We start from the raw sequence: 22,410 nt of genomic DNA, 5'->3' as shown, positions 1-22,410 counted from the left end.
TGCATAAGTTAAAAGGTCAACAGTATTTATTTAGTGGTATGACCCTATTGAAAGGGATGGCCAGGAAAGCGCTTGGAGACCAGCTACGTCACAAAATTATAGTAATGGCGGCGACTACAACGCCCCAACTTATAACTAGGGCATTGAATTTAAGGCACAGCCCGCACTGTGACGGTCTTACCGCCCCTCCTATGGCATGGCGAGGACACTTCAAAGAAGTGCCCAACGTCCCCCCTCGGGGGCAGGACTCACCAGCTGTCCTGGCAGAGGGTGGCAATACCGCCAGGGTTGCTGACCCTCTCGGAATTCCCGGGAGTCTCCCGAAAATTGGGTCCCCCTCCCGGCCCCCCAGAAGGGTGGGCAACCCTCCCGGAATCTGGGGGACCCCCCTGAGCCCCCGAATCACGGCATGTAAATGCCGCAATCCACGGGTCTCAGAGGAGGGGGCGGAGCTAAAATGGCACAATCGTGTCATTTTAGCCCCGCCCCCTCCATGGAGATCAGTAATTTCGCCTATTTCCCGTAATGAGGCCGGGTCTTAATGACGTCACTGTCAAGCCCCGCCCCCCGATCGCGTAAGGAAAGTCTCCTCTCCGGGCTTCTCCCGGAGAGGAGCATTTAAAAGTCGGCAACCCTGAATACCGCACAGCGACCACTTGTACCTCAAAATTGACCGCTGGTCGAGAGCGACTTCCCGCCTATAATAAATTAATTTTTGTGAAGGCCGAAAGGCCAGGTAGCAATTGACAAGAGCAAGGGAGGGAGGGTGGGAATCCAGACTCAAAGAGGAAGCAGCATCATCTTACCCCCCTTGATATACCCCTGCCTAAGCTACGACATCTTTTAAACCTGATTGGCTATCACAACTATCAATCACCTGCCTCTATGGGTAAGGAACTATTCACATAACTTTAATGGGGCAATCACAAAATGCAAGGCTCATAAATGCCCCCATGCCTATGCAGCCCTGGCTTAATCTAATTGAAAGCCGTTGATATGGCTTCTGTGGCTGACTTCCCTTACTAGCAGGACAATAGACTTACAGTTAAGAGGAAAATGGGGTCCATCTGTTACTGCAGCCTAATCTAACCTTACTCAGGCTGCCTGACGCAACCTGTCTGGCAAAGCCAAAAAATACTGCACCTTTTGGGGCAGTCTTTGGGCTGGCCAATGCCAGTAAATGGGGACATGACGTCCCCGTTTATCAAAATGCCAGCCATCCCTGTGAACGCCTCTGCCTGTCACTCAGACAGAGGCATTCGCTGTTCTGCGCTGTGATCGCCGATAATCACTCAACTACAAAAAAAAAAAAATGATTTGCATCCATATCTGTAGTCATTTACTAAGATGGGAGCTCTATTGAATATGAGAAGTTGCCCATAGCAACCAATCAGATTCTTTGTAATATTTTCTAGAATGTGCTAAGTAAATAAGTAGCCAAGCCCCCTTTCCTATGCTTTCAATGAAGTCAGAGACCCACAAAACCCTTTTCGGCCAGTACAGGCCCAAAACCTGTACTATACCGGCCAAAAAGGTAGAGTTGGAGGGTATGGCCAACGCTGGCGTAAAATGGAGAATTAACTTTCATCGCCTTGTGCTGAAAATATTTCTTCATAAAATTGGGGTTAGAACTAATTTTATCAGCACAATATTTGAACAGAAATATAAAACTTGTCGCGTTGAGTCTTATTATTATAAATGCACCCCAACATCTTCTACACCACTCAGGAAATGCTTTCTGTGGGTGTGGCCATAAGATACTGTACCACATAGGCAAACACAAGGGGGGGGGGGGTCCAGTTGCCTGGAAAACCTCTCTCACATCCTGGCCAGGAGCTTCCACATGCAATGTATGGGGCAGAAGGGAGCTGTTGCACATGCCCAGTGGCAGCAGGTAAAAATCTGCCAGTTCATAAGTGCTTCCAGCATCGGTCTGACATGCAGGACAGAGGCCAAGCTCAGGATGAGTTTTTTGGGCTCGTCGTAATTCCCTGGACCCTCTCCTGGGAAGTTATTATGAACAGACAGTTTGTACTTGCTCATAAATTAACAAAAACTCCATGTTCCCCCAATAATGCCCAGATCACCCTTACGCAACCTAGGCTCTTGCATATGACCCAGGGGAACACTGAGCATTATAACCCATTCCCATGATTTTTAATGTGTTGAGATTGGAAGAGGGCTTAGACCGATATGTTCCCGAGAGCCACATGGGATCTTAACCTGGCTGTGCCCCTAATTCGTACATAACTGTTGGTAAAATCATTTGCAAATTCTGCTGATATTTTAAACTTCTGAGCTAATATGAACTCCATGCTCAACGGTTTTGCAGAGAGCTGAAACCAGACTTTGCTACTCCTGGCTGGAAGGTCCTTATCGGGACATTCTGACAATCTGATGGGACGTGGTAACGCTACCCGCACAATCATTTGCATTGTTAACAGTCCCTAGCCCCTACCTGCTATCCTGGTAAAAGTTCAGGATAGTGCTGTTCTTTCCTGTAAGTCCAGGACGGCAGGGTCATACTGTAACTGCAGTGCATGCAACTATGGCTGAAACACCAGTCTGATTTCCCAGGCAGCTCCCCAGGAGGAGGACACATGATTAGGCACTTGATGTGCCAAATTTTGCATATGATAAATCACATGCGATTTATCATATGCAACTCCTGGGAAGCTGCAGGTGGAGGTAGCAGGGGGGCATTGGACATAGAGGTGGCGGGCAGGGGATGCCAGTGAGCCGGCGAGGGTAACGGAGAGCCGGGCAAGGGGAGCAGGGAGCTGTCTGTGCTGCAAGAAAAAAAAAGCCCATACAAATGAATGGGCAGCCAGTGATTGGCTGAGAGCTCTCTCAGCCAATCAGCAATTGGCTGAGAGAGCGCTCAGCCAATCACTGGCTGCCCATTAATTTGTATTTTTTTTTTCTTGCAGCACAGACAGACAGATTTAGCAAATCTTATGTGCCGCCGGACCGACCTCCCGACTCCGATCCGATGTGCACGGAACCACGCATCGGGATGTCTACACATGCGATTTGGCCCGATTTCACTGCCCGATCCTTCCAAGTCGGGTGAAATCGGGCCCAAATCGCATAGTGTATGGGGGCCTTAAGAAACTATAGTCCGGTCTGGCTGGCGGTTTCTTAAGTAGTAATAGGGATGGAGGATGAGATCACAGCCCAGATGGTATCCGGATAATAGGTCAACAGTGTCTACACCAGGGGTGGCCAAGCTTGTCCTCAAGATCTACCACCAGTTCATGTGTCTCAGGCAATCTGTGGTAAATAGTAGGAATGATGCAGCATGTTTCAAAATGTGACAGTTACTAATGACTACAGCTGTGCACCAGCTGGGTGATCTGGGGAATGTGACAGTTAGTAATGACTACAGCTGTGCACCAGCTAAGTGGTCTGGGGAATGTGACAGTTAGTAATGACTACAGCTGTGCACCAGCTAGGTGGTCTGGGGAATGTGACAGTTAGTAATGACTACAGCTGTGCACCAGCTAGGTGGTCTGGGGAATGTGACAGTTAGTAATGACTACAGCTGTGCACCAGCTAGGTGGTCTGGGGAATGTGACAGTTAGTAATGACTACAGCTGTGCACCAGCTAGGGAGTCTGGGAAATGTGACAGTTAGTAATGACTACAGCTGTGCACCAGCTAAGTGGTCTGGGGAATGTGACAGTTAGTAATGACTACAGCTGTGCACCAGCTAGGTGGTCTGTGGAATGTGACAGTTAGTAATGACTACAGCTGTGCACCAGCTAGGTGATCTGGGGAATGTGACAGTTAGTAATGACTACAGATGTGCACCAGCTAGGTGGTCTGTGGAATGTGACAGTTAGTAATGACTACAGCTGTGCACCAGCTAGGTGGTCTGTGGAATGTGACAGTTAGTAATGACTACAGCTGTGCACCAGCTAGGTGATTTGGAAAATGTGGACCGTTGGTAGATCTCAAGAACCGGTTCGGCCACACCTGGTCTAGATCAACAGTCAATAGGTTGATACATCTCCCACTTAGGTGGGTTGACTCCTTTAAATATTTAGGCATCCACATAACAAATGACCCCTCCAAATACATTTCTCTTAATGTGCAGCCCCAATTGAATTACTTGTAATATAGAGTCTCTGTGTGCGATAAACTCCCTCTTAAGGTAACGGGAAGGATTAGCCTAATAAAAAAGACCGCTCAACCCAAACTACTCGACATGTTGCAACACTCCCGGAGATATTTTTCCCTCAAGATATTTAAATGTATTGATGGCTTCATTTAATCTATTGTTTGGTCTGGCAGGAGAGCTCGTATAAAGCTAATTACCATGACCCGCGTGCGTGACGGTGGAGGCACGGTGATACCATCCTTCAGACTACCGTATATTACTACGCAGCTCAGTTAGCCCATCTACTTGACTGGGTCAATGAGAACGGGAACTCCAGGTTCCCTTCCTTGTTAATATCGCAAAACTGCCAGGTCTGTCATCACCAAATGTTTTATTAAGTGTCAATGTCAAACCGATTGATTTTCCACTCTTTAGACAAGCGATACAAATTTGGAGGCAGGTGAGCCGTGTTCTACATACAATTGGGTGGGATCTAGATACCCCCCTAGATGGTATATCTGTTTTCCCTGAACTGTCTGGTTTACAAATACAGGTTGAGTATCCCCTAACCGTGGTTTTTGGAATCATTCGAAATTATTTTTTTTTAACCCCCTAACCCTCTTTTCATACTTACCAAGTCCCCGGGCGTCCACAGCAGGCCTCCGGCATCTTCTTCTGGTCTCCAGCGGTCCCAGGAATGCATTGCGCGAGTGTGCGCGCGCGCCGGTGACGTCACCGGTGCGCGCGCACACTCGCGCAATGCATTCCTGGGACCGCTGGAGACCAGAAGAAGATGCCGGAGGCCTGCTGTGGAAGCCCGGGGACTGCGCGGACGCCGAGGGACCACCGGACACCATCAGGGGACAGGTAAGTATGGCTACAAAAATTTATTACAAAAACCGGAAAATTCCCCTATCCGGAATGCTCGTGGTCCCGAGCATTTCGGATAGGGGATACTCAACCTGTACGTGAATTCTGGAGTCAGTGGGATATAACATTAATTGGTCAATTATACTCCGGAAGTGTCTTTAAAACACTTCAGCAGTTACATATTGACTACCCTATACCTAATGTTCACTTTTTTAGGTGCCTACAACTTAGGCATGCCTGTCAGGCACAATTTCCAGCTGATCCCCTATTAATTTAGGATTCGTCTACTAAGAAATTACTATTATTGGGTGGCACAAATAAGGCTATCTCCAGGTTCTATATGGACCTTATTTCGCACTATGAAAATGGCCTTCCACACCTTAAAACAGCCTGGGAACTAGACAAAGGCCCATTATCTAAGGAAGCATCTCTGGGTAGCCCTCCTATCTCCTCTACGTCATCTAGATTCCAGCAAATTCAGCTTTACACATGGTTTTGTTCCATTTGAGAGTGGATCTGTGTTTGCAAGTGAACTAGAATAACCCCTTAAGTGCGCCAGTGCCCAGCCTGACCTCTTCCCAATCACCCTGCTGACCCAGCTCATTTGGTATTTATCCTCGGCTTGTCCTCCCGGGTGGCCTCCACCTGGTTCGGTCTAAAGAAGCTGTCCACCCTGCTGGGAAACCAGGTAACCGCGGCTGGAAGGAGGCAGGTACAGGGATAGAGCAGCCAGAACTAATGCTGGGAAAACGGGGCTGAGAGAGGGGATACAGGGATGGAGCAGACGCAGATAGTGCTGTGGAACCAAGGCCGGGACAGGGGGTACAGTGATGGAGCAGCCGGTGAATTCCAGAAATTTTAGTAGTGGGGGCCCACACACCTTCATTGGCCCAGGGCGCCTACTAGCCTTAATCCAACCCTGTCCATGTCATAAACTCAGATAAACTATCCATCGGCGTATACCTTATATGGTGTGGCATACGGTTATGGTATATTTAATCTACAGTCAAAAGGTCGACAACTATTGGTCGACATGGTCAACAAGTTGACATGGTCATAAGGCCGACATGGTCAAAAGGTCGACATGGTCAAAAGGTTTGCTAATATGGAGTATTGTTTCACATGTGATGTTGCTATGGGCAACCAATCAGAATCTACTTGACCGGATACCGTGGATTACATTATATGGTGCCTTAAAAATAAAATATAATAATAATCATAATAATTATAATAATAATAAAAGGACCAATATTTTGCTGTACAGCTGTGACCATTATGCTAATTCCTAATCTGTAATAAAGTGCTCAGTATGTCGCCTATTCTGCCGCCCCTGCGCTAAGCCTCTTACCGTGTGATTATGTGCAGTTCTCACAGCCGTACCATCCTCCATGTAATGGGTTGCAGTGAAGTCGCCCGCGAAGAGCCCCCTAGAAAACAATTAAACATTTGCATTATTAGCGCGAGCGAGGATAAAATAGCCACACATTATGCCATCTTATTTCCATTAGAAGACATGAAAGCATCCATTGAAAATATCAGAATACAGAATGTATAATCGCCATCTGTGTTTTCACATCAATTTCTATTTTGAGCAATAAATGGGAGAAAGTGAAATTAATTATGTGAAAAATGGCGTGATTGAATGCGAGGAAGAAAAAAAATCTTGGCTGGAATTTTTTTTTTGCCATTAAGAAAACTGAAATAAGCACAATTATTGTCATTAAAAGTTATCTGTGTGAAGGCTATGAATGCCACTGCCCCCGGTTGGCAGACTGACAGGGGTCCAGTGGCAAATTCAGGGGGGGTGAGATGGGCTATCGCCACCCTTAACACACACTCTTTCTCTATGGGCACTTTTAAATGTCGACCTTGTGAACAAGTCAGCATTCTGGGGATATTAGCATGGTGCCTATCGACATAAGGGGCCATGTCGACATTGTGATGTTGACATTATCTCGACATGGTAACAGCTTTAATTGAATTTTTCGTAAATGCAATCAACATGTTAGAGAGGGGAATCATAAATGGGGGAGGGACATTCAGCTGGGTGGCATTTACCTGTCCGCTAGTATGTGAACATATGGGGGTCTGTATCAGGCTCTAGACAGTAAAGGAAATAAGTTTGTGTCTGGAACCCCAATGTTGCTATGCAAGGGGAGCTAGAACCTTTATATTGTTTATGTGCAGGGTAAATACTGGCTGCTTTTGCATGTAGCCCACCAATGTTACACAGCTTTACTGTATATTATTAACACTGCAATTTAAATTTAAGTTTGAACACACCCCACTTAAATCTAACTCTCTCTCTCTCTGCACCTGTTACATCTGCCCCACCTGCAGTGCACATGGTTTCTTGTTTCAGGTGTGAATCAGGTGTTTCATTGTATGAGCGGTTACTTATCTTTCTAATCTAGAATGGGTAAGCATAGGAGCTGGTACAATGTGTGTGGGACTGATGACTGTTATATTATGTGTTTGGGGGTAAGGAATGTTATGACACGGCCAATGCATTATGCTGACATTAGTGCCGATGATCAGTCCCTGAACCATTTTCCTTATTACAGGCCCTCAAACAATGGAAAATATCTGTATTGGTTAGGGATGAGCGGGTTCACTTAGGGCATACCTCTCAACTGTCCCGATTCTTACGGGACAGTCAAAATTGTTGTGACTGTCCCTCGTCCAACCAATGGCCGGCAGTTTCACGTGGTGGTGGGGCAGTTGCGAGCCCCCTCCCTGTCAGTCGCTGCTCTGCTTATCAGAGTAGCGTGACTAGGGGCTGTTTGCATGTGTCTATTCAGAGAGAGCACTGACCATGCCCCCCTGTGATGGAAAATGGGATGTGGCTCACAGGCACAGCATCCCTGCAAGGGCACGCCCCCTCCATTATTGATCACACCCCTTTCTTGGGCGGTGCATGGGCATTGCCTCCTCCAATATTGACCATGTGCTCGGGACTCCGAATTTCTCCTACTGAGATGTTGGGAGGTATGCTCAGAGAGAGGGGGGTGAAAATAATAGATCCACGAGGTTTGCTTTCCTTTCCAGGCAGGTGGGAGTGCCACACAAATTTTCAGGAGCCTCTCGGCCGTTCCAGAAGAGTAGGCATAAAATTGTAAACACAACTTGCCAAAAGACAACTCGAACATTATCAATCCACTAAAGGGACCATCACTGGTACCATTACCCCAAAGGGTCTCTGGAGAAAGCTGTTATACTGGACAGGCACCAGCAGCTGGGGGATGCCGATAGCAGGTACAGCAGGATGCATGTACTCGTCTACAGGTACCATTTGAAATACAATTGTCTGACCAGACTATGATAACCACAAATTTCAATATTTCACTATTTCAGTATGCTTATAAGGAGTATCCACTGTGACAACATAACACTTGACATAAGGATTGGTATATTATTAATACTAATATCCACTTACCAGAGCCTCATACTGTACCCCTGATTATCATTGTCTTAAGCTGGCGATGATCGATTGAACGTGAGATCGTATGTGCTATAAAACACATACGATCTGCTTACGACCGCAAGCCATCCCGACTGATCATTGGTGCAGCGAGTATGATCAGCTGAACGACCTTTCGACCCGCTGGACCGTGCATTGCACTGGTATACCACACAATGAGCACACAATCGATAGCACGACCCGTCAAACTCGTGCGTTCATGCCTGATATCATTCTGATGTATGACCAGCTTTAGATGAAACCTTAGTAGCCGACTAATTATCTCAATATAGCTGCTGATATTTGATAGTAGTCCGTGTCTAGTTACACTGCTCATATGAACTACATATGAATGTATTTATGTGTCTAGTTTTGAACTGTTTAATATTATGACATTTTTACGCCAGACAGTATTTTATAAAGTTTGATTAAATTTATTCATTCCCTTTTGTAGTTTTCTTTTTCTGTTGTTTCCTAGGGGTTAACCGTTCCTCCAAACAACTGCAACGGATACACTATAATCATTCAAATATACATATAAAATAATACCTGTCTGATTAGGCACCTGATAATCTCTCTCTCTCTATATATATATATAGTCTAGTGTCCGTGTGACTTGGAAACACTGCCATCTCTTGGCAGCAAGTAAAACTACCTCTACTAGCTTTGGAACCAATTACTTAGAGCGGGCGTACACTGCCATCTGTTGGCAGAAAGTGATACTACCTTTACTAGCTTTGGAACCATTTATTACATCTACTACATATGGAGCAGCTCTCATTAGAGCTGCTCCTGGCGAAAGAATCGGCATCCGTCGCTATTCGCTAGCCACCAGAAGGGGGCTCACGCGTCTCGTTCTGACGCTGCACTCCGCTGCCTCCCCGCTGCTCCTCCATCTGTAGCTTTCGAAGCAATAGCTTCAAGCGGGCTTACTTATCATCTATATATATGTCTAGTGTCCATTTGAGTGTCTCGGAAACACTGCCATCTGTTGGCAGCGAGTGAAACTACATCTCTTTTACACATGCAAAACACAGAGGCAATCACAAGATAGCAGACTAGCTTTCAAAGCATTTGCTTCGAGCGGGCTTACTAGTTGTCTATATATACAGAATATATATATATATATCATTGTTTCCCCCAGATATGTAAATGACTCAGTGGCTCCGCCCCTTACCCCTCGTCACAGAGCAGAACAGGCATCTTGTCCGCTGAAAATAAGTGGTGAATAAGGGTTTGCGCAATGGGAGGGATCTTCTTGTAGGGTGTGATTGGAGCTTCCGGTTCCAGCCCTCAGCATTTGGCCGTGCTGTGAGAGACACTGAGGGGCACCTGGAAAATGATCTGCATGGGCTCTGGCCTGCGGGAGGGGGATCCTCAGCCAAATACGTTCCTGGGTGGTAGTGCAGCTTTAAATCTTCCCTGCCTCGCATTGACATTCAGATCAGGCCTGTGCTGCAGCAGGTGCAGATTTATCACAGTGCCGAGCTCATTCTTATCTGTAATCTAATTCATTATCAGGACCTATTCTGATGCAGTATCTAATTTATTGGTAATGGCACGAGCTAGGTCATTGACCTTGCAGGTCCACTTCTCCTTGATTATATTATACTTGATGCTAGGTCGCTGCGAGAATGACAAAACAGCACTCATTCTAGATAATCACAAAATCTCTCAGCTCTGGATATTCTGCGGCTCGGAACATTCCCAGCAGAAAGTGTCAGGTTTGTAAACAATCTGATAGGATATAGGTATGAGGGCCGCGGGAATCACAATGCCATTTGCAGATATTGAAAAAGATTATATATATATATATATATATATATATATATATATATAATGTGAGAAGGAATCACATAGACTGGATAACAGTGAAGTCTTGCTCTTTATTTGAAGAAGGTACCCCACCTATCTTCCAGCCTCTTTTAGGCATTGGGATCACCCAGCTCTGGACAAACACATAAGAGGAAGTAGTGGATGCTGGAGCTTGTAGCGGCATTTTGCCAGGGGGGGGGGGGGGGGGATACGGCTGCTAAATATTTTGCAATGACTGGCCGGACTTTGATGTTGAAATTACTGCCCGGACGGACACTGCTGCCCGCCACTACGAGCTGTCCGCCCCCTGCCACCACCACCAGCTGGCCAGACCCCACTGCCCCCCCCCCCCCCACCCCCGCAGCAGCTCCCCAGGAGTATTACATGCAATAAATAGCATGCAACTTATTGCATGTAAAAATCGCACATCAAGTGCCAGATCGCATGTGAGGCTGCCGGAGGGGGGGGGGGGGGGCTCTGGGGAAACTGGTCCAACTTGTCCTGTGGACAAATCGGCCCAATTTATGGGGGCCTTTAGATTTGGGTGAGGTATGTTCACACTGAAATCTAAATTGCAGTGTAAAAATAAAGCTATCTTGATAGTTAAAAAAAAACAAAACATTATTATTTGCATCCCGGTCGCTTACATTGCAGATGCTCCGAGGATAATTGCTGCGTATAGCAAGTGCTTAGTAGGCTGTAAGATCCAGACACTCAGCAGCATTTTGGCCTTGGATCAGAGGGTTGTTTGAGTATGGAAAGAACACATGTAATTGTTGTTTGAAATGTGTAGAGGGGAAGGTAATTACAGAATGTGGCCCAGGGAGCTTAGGTGGGTTTATTTAATAAGCTTGTCTGAAGAGGATGGCATACTTTATTCTTCTTATTGTGAATTCATGTTATGGTATTAACACCTTGTAACATAATTGTTCTGCTCTATTATTATTATTATTATTATTATTACAAAATAATGTTTAAAAGCACAAGCTGTGCTGCTGCATAAAGGATTCATCGTTTTATAGAAGATAGCTGAATTGTTACATCAAGGTAAAACAAAACATACCTACCAACTGACCCAAACACAGATCACCACTGACCCCAACACAGCTCCCAACTTACCCAAACACAGATCACCACTGACCCAAACACAGATCACCACTGACCCCAACACAGATCCCCACTGAGCCAAACATACCTCCCAACTGACCCAAACACAGATCACCACTGATCCAAACACAGATCCCAACTGACCCAAACATACCTCCCAACTGACCCAAACACAGATCACCACTGACCCAAACACAGCTCCCAACTGACCCAAACACAGATCACCACTGACCCAAACACAGCTCCCAACTGACCCAAACACAGATCCCAACTGACCCAAACATACCTCCCAACCAGAGGCGGCTAGGCCCACTGGGAAACCGGGCCATTTCCCGGTGGGCCGGCCCAAAAGTCATTAAAAAGGGGCCGACCGCGATCCCCCCTGGCCTGGCTGGGCCGCGGGCAATGGCCGCAGCACTTTGCCCACTTCCAAAATGGCTGCGGGAGGGCTGCTGCACATGCCCAGGCTCCCAGTTCCCGTTCCCCCTCCGCCCAGCCAGCACTGAAGAAGCAGCAGCAGGTGAGCCGCGCCCCCCTCCCCCGGCGAGCATAAATGCATACCGCCGCCCCCCAGGCATACATACCATCGCCGCCAACACCCCCCTCCCCCCGGACGTACCCTAACATATCTCCCAACTGAACCAAACATACTGTACCTCTCTATGGGGCAGATGTATTAAGCCTTAACAAGAGATAAATGCAAGGGTGATAAGGAGAGATAAACGTCCAGCCAATCACCTCCTTACTGACTATTTTCAAACACAGCCTGTAACATGGCAGTTGGGATGTGATTGTCTGGATGTTTATCTCTCCTTATTACCCTTGCATTTATATCTTGTTAAGGTTTAATACATCTGCCCCAATGACCCTAACATACGTCCAAACTGTCCCAAACATATAGTATCTCTTAACTGGCTCCAGAGGTGGGGCAGCAGCGTAGTCCAAAATTAAAATAAGGGAACCGCACCAACCAGTGTTTGGGGTGGCATTCAGTGGCAGTTGGAGTTATATTTGATTTTTGGATTGTGCTGTGGCCCCCACATCTGGAGCCACCACTGAGGCATCCCCCAGTTTATGATGCAGTCCTAAGAGTGTTTGGTCTTCTTAAAAGAAACAGCAGGCTTTCATAGATTGGGTGCTACATCTGCATGTCCATGGGCTTTACACCAGTATCCATCACTGTACTTTTCATTGGTTTGATGATGAGCAGCTAGACCCGGGACTAATCACGTAGACCAATACACATGCCAGAAAGACAACACATGTCATGTACACAAGTCGGTGTGACATGGCAATCTAAGTATGTACATAATGTTCTGATCTCCTCATTGATTTGCTCAAATGAATACCTTGGTTTAGAAGGAAAGCAACGCCATGTAGAAACTCATTTGCCTACTTGGTGCCCATCCATGTGTATGAAGAGAGCGTTACTAAATCACAGTTTAGACTAATTGGATCAATGAGATTAAATGGGCTCAAATAAATGGATCTGATTTGTTTTCAGATTTAAGGACATTTTATCATCGTTTTGGAATTGCTAATTAAATGTCAACGAGTAATTATCACTAGTGAGAAGCAGTAATCACTTTTAATTTGTCTAAATGGTGAAAGCAAATCATCTGGAGTTGGATTAAAACGGATTATCTGAACAATTACAGTAGTAACTAATCAGATCCTTTCAGATGACTGTAATATAAAGTAATAATATAAATATCTGTAGTGTGAATGCGTTGGACTATGGATCTAATTCAGATGTGATTGCAGTTGCTATCAGTTCCTTGGAAGCAGCAATGATACTGCTGTATGGTAATGCAGCAGGAGGCGTCTATTGAAAAAGATGCCTCCAGCTGCATTAGTGATCCCTCCTGCACACTAGAACGCAGCATTGGAACACTGACTTACCAACGGGCGGCTGCGAAACCCATCGCACAAGCCACCCATCACAGACGCCAGGAAACCTTTGGCCAACCAGGAGAATGAGATCACTGGCCTCTTCCTGGTGAGATGCCGTTCACAACTGGAGGCCATTGCTGCCCGCTCACCACCCACCAAACGGCAGCGGACTGTTAGTCTGCTGTCACCCTATGTTGCAGAATACCCAGGGCCACCTTAGGCATTTGGCTAGGGCGCCGGCCACTGGAGGGCGGCCACTTGGAGGAGCCCCCCCCCCAATCAGGTGAGCGGCTCCCTCTCTCTCAACACCCCCCCCCCCCTGGAGCAAGGCGCTGCTCCCTCTCTCTCTCATCAGCCCCCCCCCCCCAGTGCAGAAATGCTGCGGCCATCTCCAGCCGCCCGCTCGCCCACACCCCCCGCCACGTGAAGCAAGATGCTGCTCCTTCACTCTCCCCCCCCCCCCCCCACTGTGGAGCGGCACCGGCGGCCACTTCACACCCCCCCTCCCATGGAGCGGATAAGCTCTGCCCCCCCCCCCCCCCCCGCACCCGCTCTGAGAATACCAAAGCTCCAAACACATCTGACTGACCAGGCATATAGGTAGTGTTCATTATAGCACCCTCCACCTTTCAAAACCCATGCAGTTCCTCTTTCCTGCCTGGGATGTCACTCTCTGCTGTGTTGCTTCTAGCACATTCTGGTCTGCATCTCAGAGTTGACATACAGTACAAACCAGAGTGTGCTAGAAAAGAGGAGCTGCACAGGTTTTGAATGGTACAGGGTGCTAGAATGAACACTATATAGGCAATTCAGTCAAAACTGTAATGGTGACATCATTGTCAATAAAGACAATGTTGATGTTGACATCCCAATATTGACAGTTATGATGTCACCCTTACAGTGGGGACATGTTTTTTTTAAGAAAATACTACAATCTCCGTTAAAAGTACTAACAAAAATAAATGCAAATACAGTTAAGGCTGATGCTAAAGGGACAGAAAAAAAAGAAAAATATTTAAAAACAAGTAAAAATAATACTTTGTGTTGTGTAACTTGTTCATGTACTCATTCTGTAATTAAAGGTGGCATCATTTCACATCCCAATAATGGTCATTTCCCTGCAATGGATTTCATCGGTGTGAAAGTACAAATGTCACAGACCTCAGTGAATGTACGTGCAGCTTTGGCAATGTAGGTCAGACGGGTCGGAAAAAAAATTAAATCAGTCTGTCTAAAGATTAAAATCACATTAGAAATCATTGTACCGATATAACTGATTCTGTCCTTAAAGCAAAAAAACTTTTATTTAAGTAGAACACAATGTACAGTACAGTAGCACAACTTTTGCAAACTCTATCTCTCCCACCTCAAGAGACAATATAATTTTCTCCTGCAGTATTATAAGGTATTAAGGTTCTATAAATTCACATAAAATTACACTCCATATGCAAGATATACCCACCTTTAATTTAGTTACCTGTGTATAACAATTGTCATATATTTTTTTTATAAGTTTATCAGAAAAGCAATATAACCAAATTCAATCACTGTATACTTAATGGGTCAATTCAATTAGGTGTTTCATGAAACTTACAGATGTTCGCACAAATACCCACTTCCACGTATTCTCCAATACAATTTAAAAATGCCTATTTGTGGTACTTGCAGTAGGGGTTTGGGAATGGTCAGCCATAAGCGATGTGAGAAAAGTTCATGAAATATTGGACTGACCCTCTTGGACACAAAAATGGGACACTTTTTTTGGAAGAATGATACAGGAGGTTGGAGGTAAACCTTTTTAAATTTCTTATACAGGAAATAACTAGAAAAAAAATGTATTGGGGGTACTTTGAGCTGAATAAAAAAGGAAAAAAAATATTAAAAAGGAATAATTTTTGTATATAAAAATACTAACATTTTTAAATTTGTGTTGTATAAAACAACAAATTATTATTAGTTGATTTTGGGGAAATTTGAGATCACTTTTTAACCATTCAGAAAATGGGGGTGCAGGATGACTCACCAACAGTCGGGATTCTGACGGTGATTTCTCCGACATCGGAATCCCGACTGTCAGAAGCCAGACAGTCGGAATCCGGATTTATATGGGCTATTTTCCCTCAATCCCCTATAGAGGGAGAATAGATTAAGAAGTGTCAGTGAATAACAGCGCTAATCTGTTCTTCGGCACTGTGCTGGCATATCCTTCCCATCTCTCTCCATCTCAGCGGTAAATTCGGGGAAGCTTAGTTCTGGTTGGCGGGTCTGTCTTTGTGCAATCCAATGCTTTTCGAGCCAGGGGCTCTTTGTCAAAGATGCCTCAGTATTTATCCAATTTTTCATAAAACTTTATTAGATAAAACGGAAGTTTAAAAACGGACGTCACCTCAGCCTGGGTCGACAGGTCAGCAACCCGGCAATTACCCGGGTTATTTTGGTGGTGTGAAAAGGGTATATAAAAAAAAAAGCTTAAAATGTGCTGGAAACACCAATAACATAATTATTCAATCAGTCACTAAGCGCAATTTCAGAGCACTGGAAAATTACACACGTAATCCCACTGCACAAAAGTGGAAGTAAGGAAGAAGCATGTAGCTACAGACCATTAAGCCTTACATCAATAGTAGGGAAATGTAATGGTAAAACTTTTAAAAGAAAGAGTTCTGGATCATCTTAATCAAACAACTCACAGGATCCCAACAAGCATGGATTTACTGGCGGGAGATCATGCCAATCAAACCTTGTTGACTTTTTACATGGGAGGGGGGGAGGGGGGAGAAGGGAGTATAATAAAATTGGTGTAGGGTGTGTAGTGTGTAGTGCAGGCTTTTTTACACCCCAGCGTAGATGTATTACACACGTAATCCCACTGCACAAAAGTGGAAGTAAGGAAGAAGCATGTAACTACAGACCATTAAGCCTTACATCAGTAGTAGGGAAATGTAATGGTAAAACTTTTAAAACAAAGAGTTCTGGATCATCTTTAATCAAACAACTCACAGGATCCCAACAAGAATGGATTTACTGGCAGGAGATCATGCCAAACAAACCTTGTTGACTTTTTTCATGGGGGGGGGGGGTTCCCCCTACTTTACTGCAAATCTCTGTGAAAATGGCCACCATGCCACTGTCTCCTTGCGACTTGTGCTGGTGCTGCAGTGCCAACAAGGAACTCTGGAGAAGGGAGTATAATAAATTTGGTGTAGGGTGTGTAGTGTGAGCTTTTTTACACCCCAGGGTAGATGTATTATAATGCTGCTGCAGCACTTCCTGCTTTGCCTCATTACTGAGGTGAAGCAGGCAGGAACACCAAGAACATGCATTAACATTTTGTCTGCCAGAGCAGGGGGTTTAGAAACTCCCCCCTCCCCCTCCACTCCAGTGTAACCCCCCCCTATAGCCTTGATGCACTGTGTCTCCCTGCCTGGCCAGCACCAGTTTGCTGGGCATGTGCAAGATCTCGAGATCACGAGATCTCCTGCACAGTTCGGAGCCGGCATTCGCCAGGGACAGATAATGATAGAAAAATGGCACTTACAAGCTGATTGATTGGAAAGTTCCCTCCAAAGCTTAGTGCATGTCCCCTATTATTATTAGTGGTCGCCTAGTTTCTTGTGTATGTGTAGACCCATGTGACCCTAAAAAATACCATGTTATGGGGAAACATAATATGGTGTTGTTTATTGATGTTTAACAGAGAACAAGGGCCCTTATTCTGATCGGTGCGTCCGGATCCGAATATGCGGCCAGGACCGTGCGTGCGAAACCCCGCCTCTCATATGGATCGCCAACTCCGTCCGTACGCGGTAAGAAGCTGGCCGAACGGACCGCACGTGTATTTTTCACGGAACACGCCTTCTCCATCTCAGGGAACCTCCCCCATCATTCGATGGTCGCAGACCATCGAATGCAGGACCGAGTGGTCCACCAGCTCCCGCAACCTCAGACCACACGGACATTTTTCCGTGCAAAAGCAGGGATCTGGGCGGGCAGCTGACATCCGGCGATGTCATATGTCCGCCCCCTACACGTGCGTCACGTCCGCATTACCATACGTACGCCCAGCGTTTGCATGGGAATGCCCATGAAACGCGGGGTGTATGCATATGGTAATGAGCCCAAATAGCCCTTCACACCCCTCTCCACCCCCTGTTCGGAGTGTTCACATTTCATGCGGGATTTGGCCGTACGCCCCGCTCGCACATGCGCAGAGACGCCTCTGCACATGCGCAGACACAAAACATCGGCGGCACGAACGCACGCGGATATTACCGCACCGATCAGAATAAGGGCCAATGTGAGGGGAAAATGCTTCCTTTAAGTATCAAAGTAAAATGATAAATATGGAGTAATTAATGCCCAAGTACTCTACAACAATTAATGCAGTTTATAAACTGTGGAGAAAAACCAACGAGATTGAATAAATTACACTTCAGATACATGAGAGAATAATGAGGGAGCCGAGTTGATGGATGATTGAATGATGTTCTAATTCCTTGAAGCTGCATTAATTGAGTTAGTTATAAGATAATGCTAAATACATTATTAAAGCAATATGATGGCCTGGCTAAGGCTTGTCTTGGTTTACTTCAATAGAAATTACAGCCTAAAGGAAAACAATTTGAGGATATCCGGATGGCTGACGAACAAAGTCTAGGTTGAAAGTCAATATGTTGACACCATATGGTCAACAGGCATCTGGCCAACATGGTCAAAAGGTGAGCACAAGCAAACGGTTGACTGGCTATGGTCGACACATGAGGTCGATAGAATTTTTTGATTTTTAACTTTTTCATACTTTACCATCCGTGTAGGGTCCGATAAGGAATGGTACAGTAATCTGGGGTCCACTTGCTAGGTTTGACATTGACACCACTAAAGTGATAACCCCAACCTTTTTGTGTAGAGACTTTTTCCATGTTGACCATTTTCCAGTGTCGAATGTGTGAATTTGACTTTTTGGTGTTGACCTAGGCATTAGGTTTACCTAATATAAGCCGCCCAATTTTGAGGATTTATAAAGATGCCACAAACATAAGGCCTGATTCTAAGGGATAAATTAGTTTAATTCGTTACTCTCAAGTAGGCATTCAAGGGGTTAAAAATAACAAACAACAAATTACCCATACCATACGGACTGAAGAGAACCCATGTATACAATCTTGAACTAACTGGCCTTGTGGTTTACTGCAAACTGCAAGATTCCTACAGATCCTTCTATGACAATGTCTCCCCATAGAAGCGGCTGAGCTCTGCGATGGTGAGCGGGGAGGCGGCAGACAGCAGCGGGGAACTTTGTCGAAACGGGGCGCACATGCCTCCTTCCAACGGATGGCGGGGCCTGGTGGCTGGTGAGGGATGCTGATTCTATCGCCACCCCTATCAAAGCGGAGAGGGGCTCCATCTGTACATACACACAGTATATACTGTACATATACACACATTTTTAACAGCAGTATATATATAACGATATACAGGATTGGAAACATGTTAAATGATCCAGTTGTTTTTGTTATTTAGTCATCGATCTATCGCCAATGTCATTATGGATTTTTTTTTGTACATTTCATAAACATCTTTTCCAATTAACATGCTAATCAACTGCTTCCTTTCCAAACAACACTAATCAATCCATGGTTTCCTCCGCTGTTAATTATATTGTGTTTAGCAGTGCGCTGTGATATTTTCTCTGATGAGCTGACAGACAGCCTTTATCACAAAGGGGAACTTATATTTCCCCATTTCCCCTCGCCAGCTGGAGCCGGTACAGCCGGGGGTCTCTCAGCTCCATGGTATAACAGTCAGAGCTGTAAAGACCCACAGACAGACTCAAGGGTCTTCCCCTACTTTACGTGAATCTTCGTTTGTAATTCATTAGGACCACACACCACAAGCTAATTGCTAAAGCCCGGACTCGCTCTATGGGCTTACTCTTGTTGTTATGGAAAGCCCGTTGCTTTCCCCAGGAATGCTAATTATCCTTCTACAGTCTAATTAAAGATTGGAGGGAGCTCCTAATAGCAAGTGCACAGACCCATACATGGGGTGATTCTGTGTGCCATGTACAGTGCAGGAGATTTACATATACCGCAGTCTACATAGCCAAGAATCCCAATGCACTTGCTCTGCCTGTGATGAAGCCAATTACGTCACCTGTGTAATGATGCCCATACATATGTGAGATATCGAATGCAATCATTCGATTTCGGCCACATCTGGCCAATAAATCGAATGATTGCATGCATTTTTAAGCTGACATTCGACGCGGTACGCAGGCACGCCGTCGAATGTCACATCGATAGATATTATGAGCTGCACATAATATTTATCGAATTGCATGAGCAATCGCATGTGGTTTTTAACCACATGTGATTACTCGGTACTTGTGAGTTATCCGGGCGTCCGATTTTTTGATTGTATGCCTTTAGTTAAGGCATACAATCAGATGCGATGCGATGCGATATCGCATCGCATCGCATGCGACCATCGGATGCGATGACCCGATTTTTCCATAGGAATCAATGTTAAAATGATTCCTATGGAAAAGGGGTCCTTTTCATACCCCTACTATCCAAGTGGGCATGGAGTTGGATATAAACCTGTGGCGAGCGTAGCGAGCCACCGAGCCCGAAGCGTGGCGAGCGAAGCGAGCCCCGCGAGGGGACGGTATTCCGTGTCCCCTCGCGGGGCTCGCTACGCTCGCCACGCTTCGGGCTCGGTGGCTCGCTACGCTCGCCACAGGTTTATATCCAACTCCATGCCCACTTGGATAGTAGGGGTATGAAAAGGACCCTTTTTCCCATTGAATTCCATGTTAAAATGGACTCAGTCCATTTTAACATTGATTCCTATGGAAAAATCGGGTCATCGCATCGCATCGCATCGCATCGCATCCGATGGTCGCATGCGATGCGATGCGATGTCCCGATCCGACCCGATTTAAAAATCGGACGCCCGGATAACTCACAAGTACCGATTACTCAAATGCAATCAGTGGCGGGTTCGAGGAGCGGGGCCGGGATGGGTACCGGAGCGCTGGCGGGGAGCCGGTACGTTAATGCTGGGGACCTTAGGGACTCAGCAGCAGCAGGGGAGGCATGGCGGTTGTGTAGCGTGGAGCTTTCAGGCGGCGGGACGCGGCAGCAGATGAGAGAGAGTTCTCTCAGCCAATCAGCGGCCGCCTGAAAAAATGAAGTAAAAATGTAATAAAAATAAATAAATGATCTGTCTATCTATGCCTCCGTATATACATTGTTTTGCAGAAATGCTTTCCTTGTTAATAAAAAAATATGATTTACTAATCTTAAGTAAAGCTCCTAAGCGCCCAAGTCGGTATTATTATTAGACCTTAACAAAAAGAACCTGCAGAGTTTCTGTTTTAGATAAAAGGGCGGAAAACGTAAAAGGCCAGTAAGTGGCGTGTGCTCATTACCGGCTGATACAATCATAAGCAATTGTGATCGGAAATCATAGGGAAGGTTATTGTGACCTTAGCGGTGCATGTAGACATTAGTTCTAATAACACATTTCTTCCATGGAGAATAAGTACATTTCATAGCTAACATCCAGCACCATCATGGTCAGGAGGCTGATGCAGGTAATTAGGAACGGAAGAAGGGGGGAAGCAAAATTCTTATTTGCTTTATGATGAATAACTGAATCCCTGCTGCTACTGTACATGTCCCAAGTTATAAAACCTGGAGCAGTGATAAGGCCAGACATTGGCCAGTGGCATACAGTAATTCCCAGAGACATTGGAGTGCGTGGTCGCAGGGCTCCAGGTGTCAAATGGGCTCCATAAAAGGGGGCACCTGAAGTAGGAGAGATCTCTCTCCACCCACTTCCCCCAGGGTCCCTGTCCAGGCTGACCGGTCAGGGGGTTAATACTTTGGCCGGTGGGACTTGTATAAAAAGTCTCCCCCAGGCTGTGGCATTACCCTGCTAGCTGGTTGGGCCCCAGTGCTGGTTCTTGAAATACGGGGGACCCTTAGTCATTTTGTCCCCCGTATTTTGGGAACCAGGACCGTCCCTTGAGCCTGGTACTGGTTTTTAAAATTACAGGGAACCCCTACACGGTTTGTTCCCTGATTTTTTAAAACCAGGACTGGGGGCTGGTTATGCCCATGTGGAAGACCCCACTCCGTTTTTTTTAATTATTTATTTATTTTTCTATTTTTCTTTACACTGCAGCCTGCACGGATCTGACTGACCCGTGTAGGCTGCCGATATGAATTCGTATTCAGCGGCTGCATATACAGTCGCTAAATACGAATCCATACAACATCTGAAAATACGAATCAGTCAATACGACTGCTTTGTAAATTCCTGGAATACTAATTTGTATACGGATATACCAGTCGTATGCATTCGTATTCAGAATACGAATACAAAAATTCATATTTGTATTTTAAGTACATTTCCCCCTATGTATTGTATATTCACTAATATTTTTAGTATTTCTTAATTGAAACATGAATTGCTGCAATAAAATATTTAAAATAGAGACAATAAATCAAAGCATTTATATAAAGCGCAACGAAATATGCTGCACTATATAAGAAACTGTACATTTATACAGCGAGCTGCTGTGTCATAAATAAAGGAGAGCAGAAGTTGTTTTAATTAAATTAAATAATTATTATAAAGAAAAAACTTAGGGGTTATAAAAGCTTGGAGAGAGGTAAAGGGGCATATTCAATCTTGGCCGAGTTTTTCACCAGGTGATTCGCTTTTTAATATTCATTTTTTGAGTACATTTTCGCCAATGCCATTTCACTTTTTTTTTTAGGTGGGCGAATCGGTATGGGCGAAAATTGCAGAAAAGAGGGCTGCAAATTCGCCCAAACCACGTGAATTTGCGGAAATTTCGACTATACACTTAGTTTTTGCCAATGCTGGATTTTTCACTGAAATTGAATAGGGCGAATCGAATTTGCCCAAAAATTTGCGAAAATTTTTGGTTTTTCGTCCGGTGAAAAATTTGCCTTGGACTGAATACGGGCCAGAATTGGGAAAGAGGGGGTGATTCTAATTGACTCACTAAGCAGCAAAAATTTTGTGCTTAGCGAGCCATGTAATGCCACCCGCACGAATGACCTGATTGCTCATCTGCAAATTTGTCATCATCCAGACAGAAAGAAAGCCCGCCAGGTTCAAATCAAATG

General features: G+C 45.4%; 1 protein-coding gene across 2 annotated transcripts in view; it reads right to left on the bottom strand.

The window, feature by feature from the left end:
• Window positions 1–22,410, bottom strand: part of ADAM12 (ADAM metallopeptidase domain 12) — a 361,770-nt gene that overhangs the window by 172,903 nt on the left and 166,457 nt on the right. For both annotated transcript variants that reach the window (XM_083149520.1, XM_083149521.1), the window contains one exon: window positions 6,320–6,398. In XM_083149520.1, coding sequence (XP_083005646.1) covers window positions 6,320–6,398 — 79 coding nt within the window. The remainder of the gene's footprint in view (window positions 1–6,319; window positions 6,399–22,410) is intronic.

This window comes from Crinia signifera, chromosome 6 (genome assembly GCF_055691185.1).
Source record: "Crinia signifera chromosome 6, ASM5569118v1, whole genome shotgun sequence".
In the NCBI taxonomy this organism is placed as follows: Eukaryota; Metazoa; Chordata; class Amphibia; order Anura; family Myobatrachidae; genus Crinia; species Crinia signifera.
This window is presented reverse-complemented; position numbering and strand designations above follow the sequence as displayed.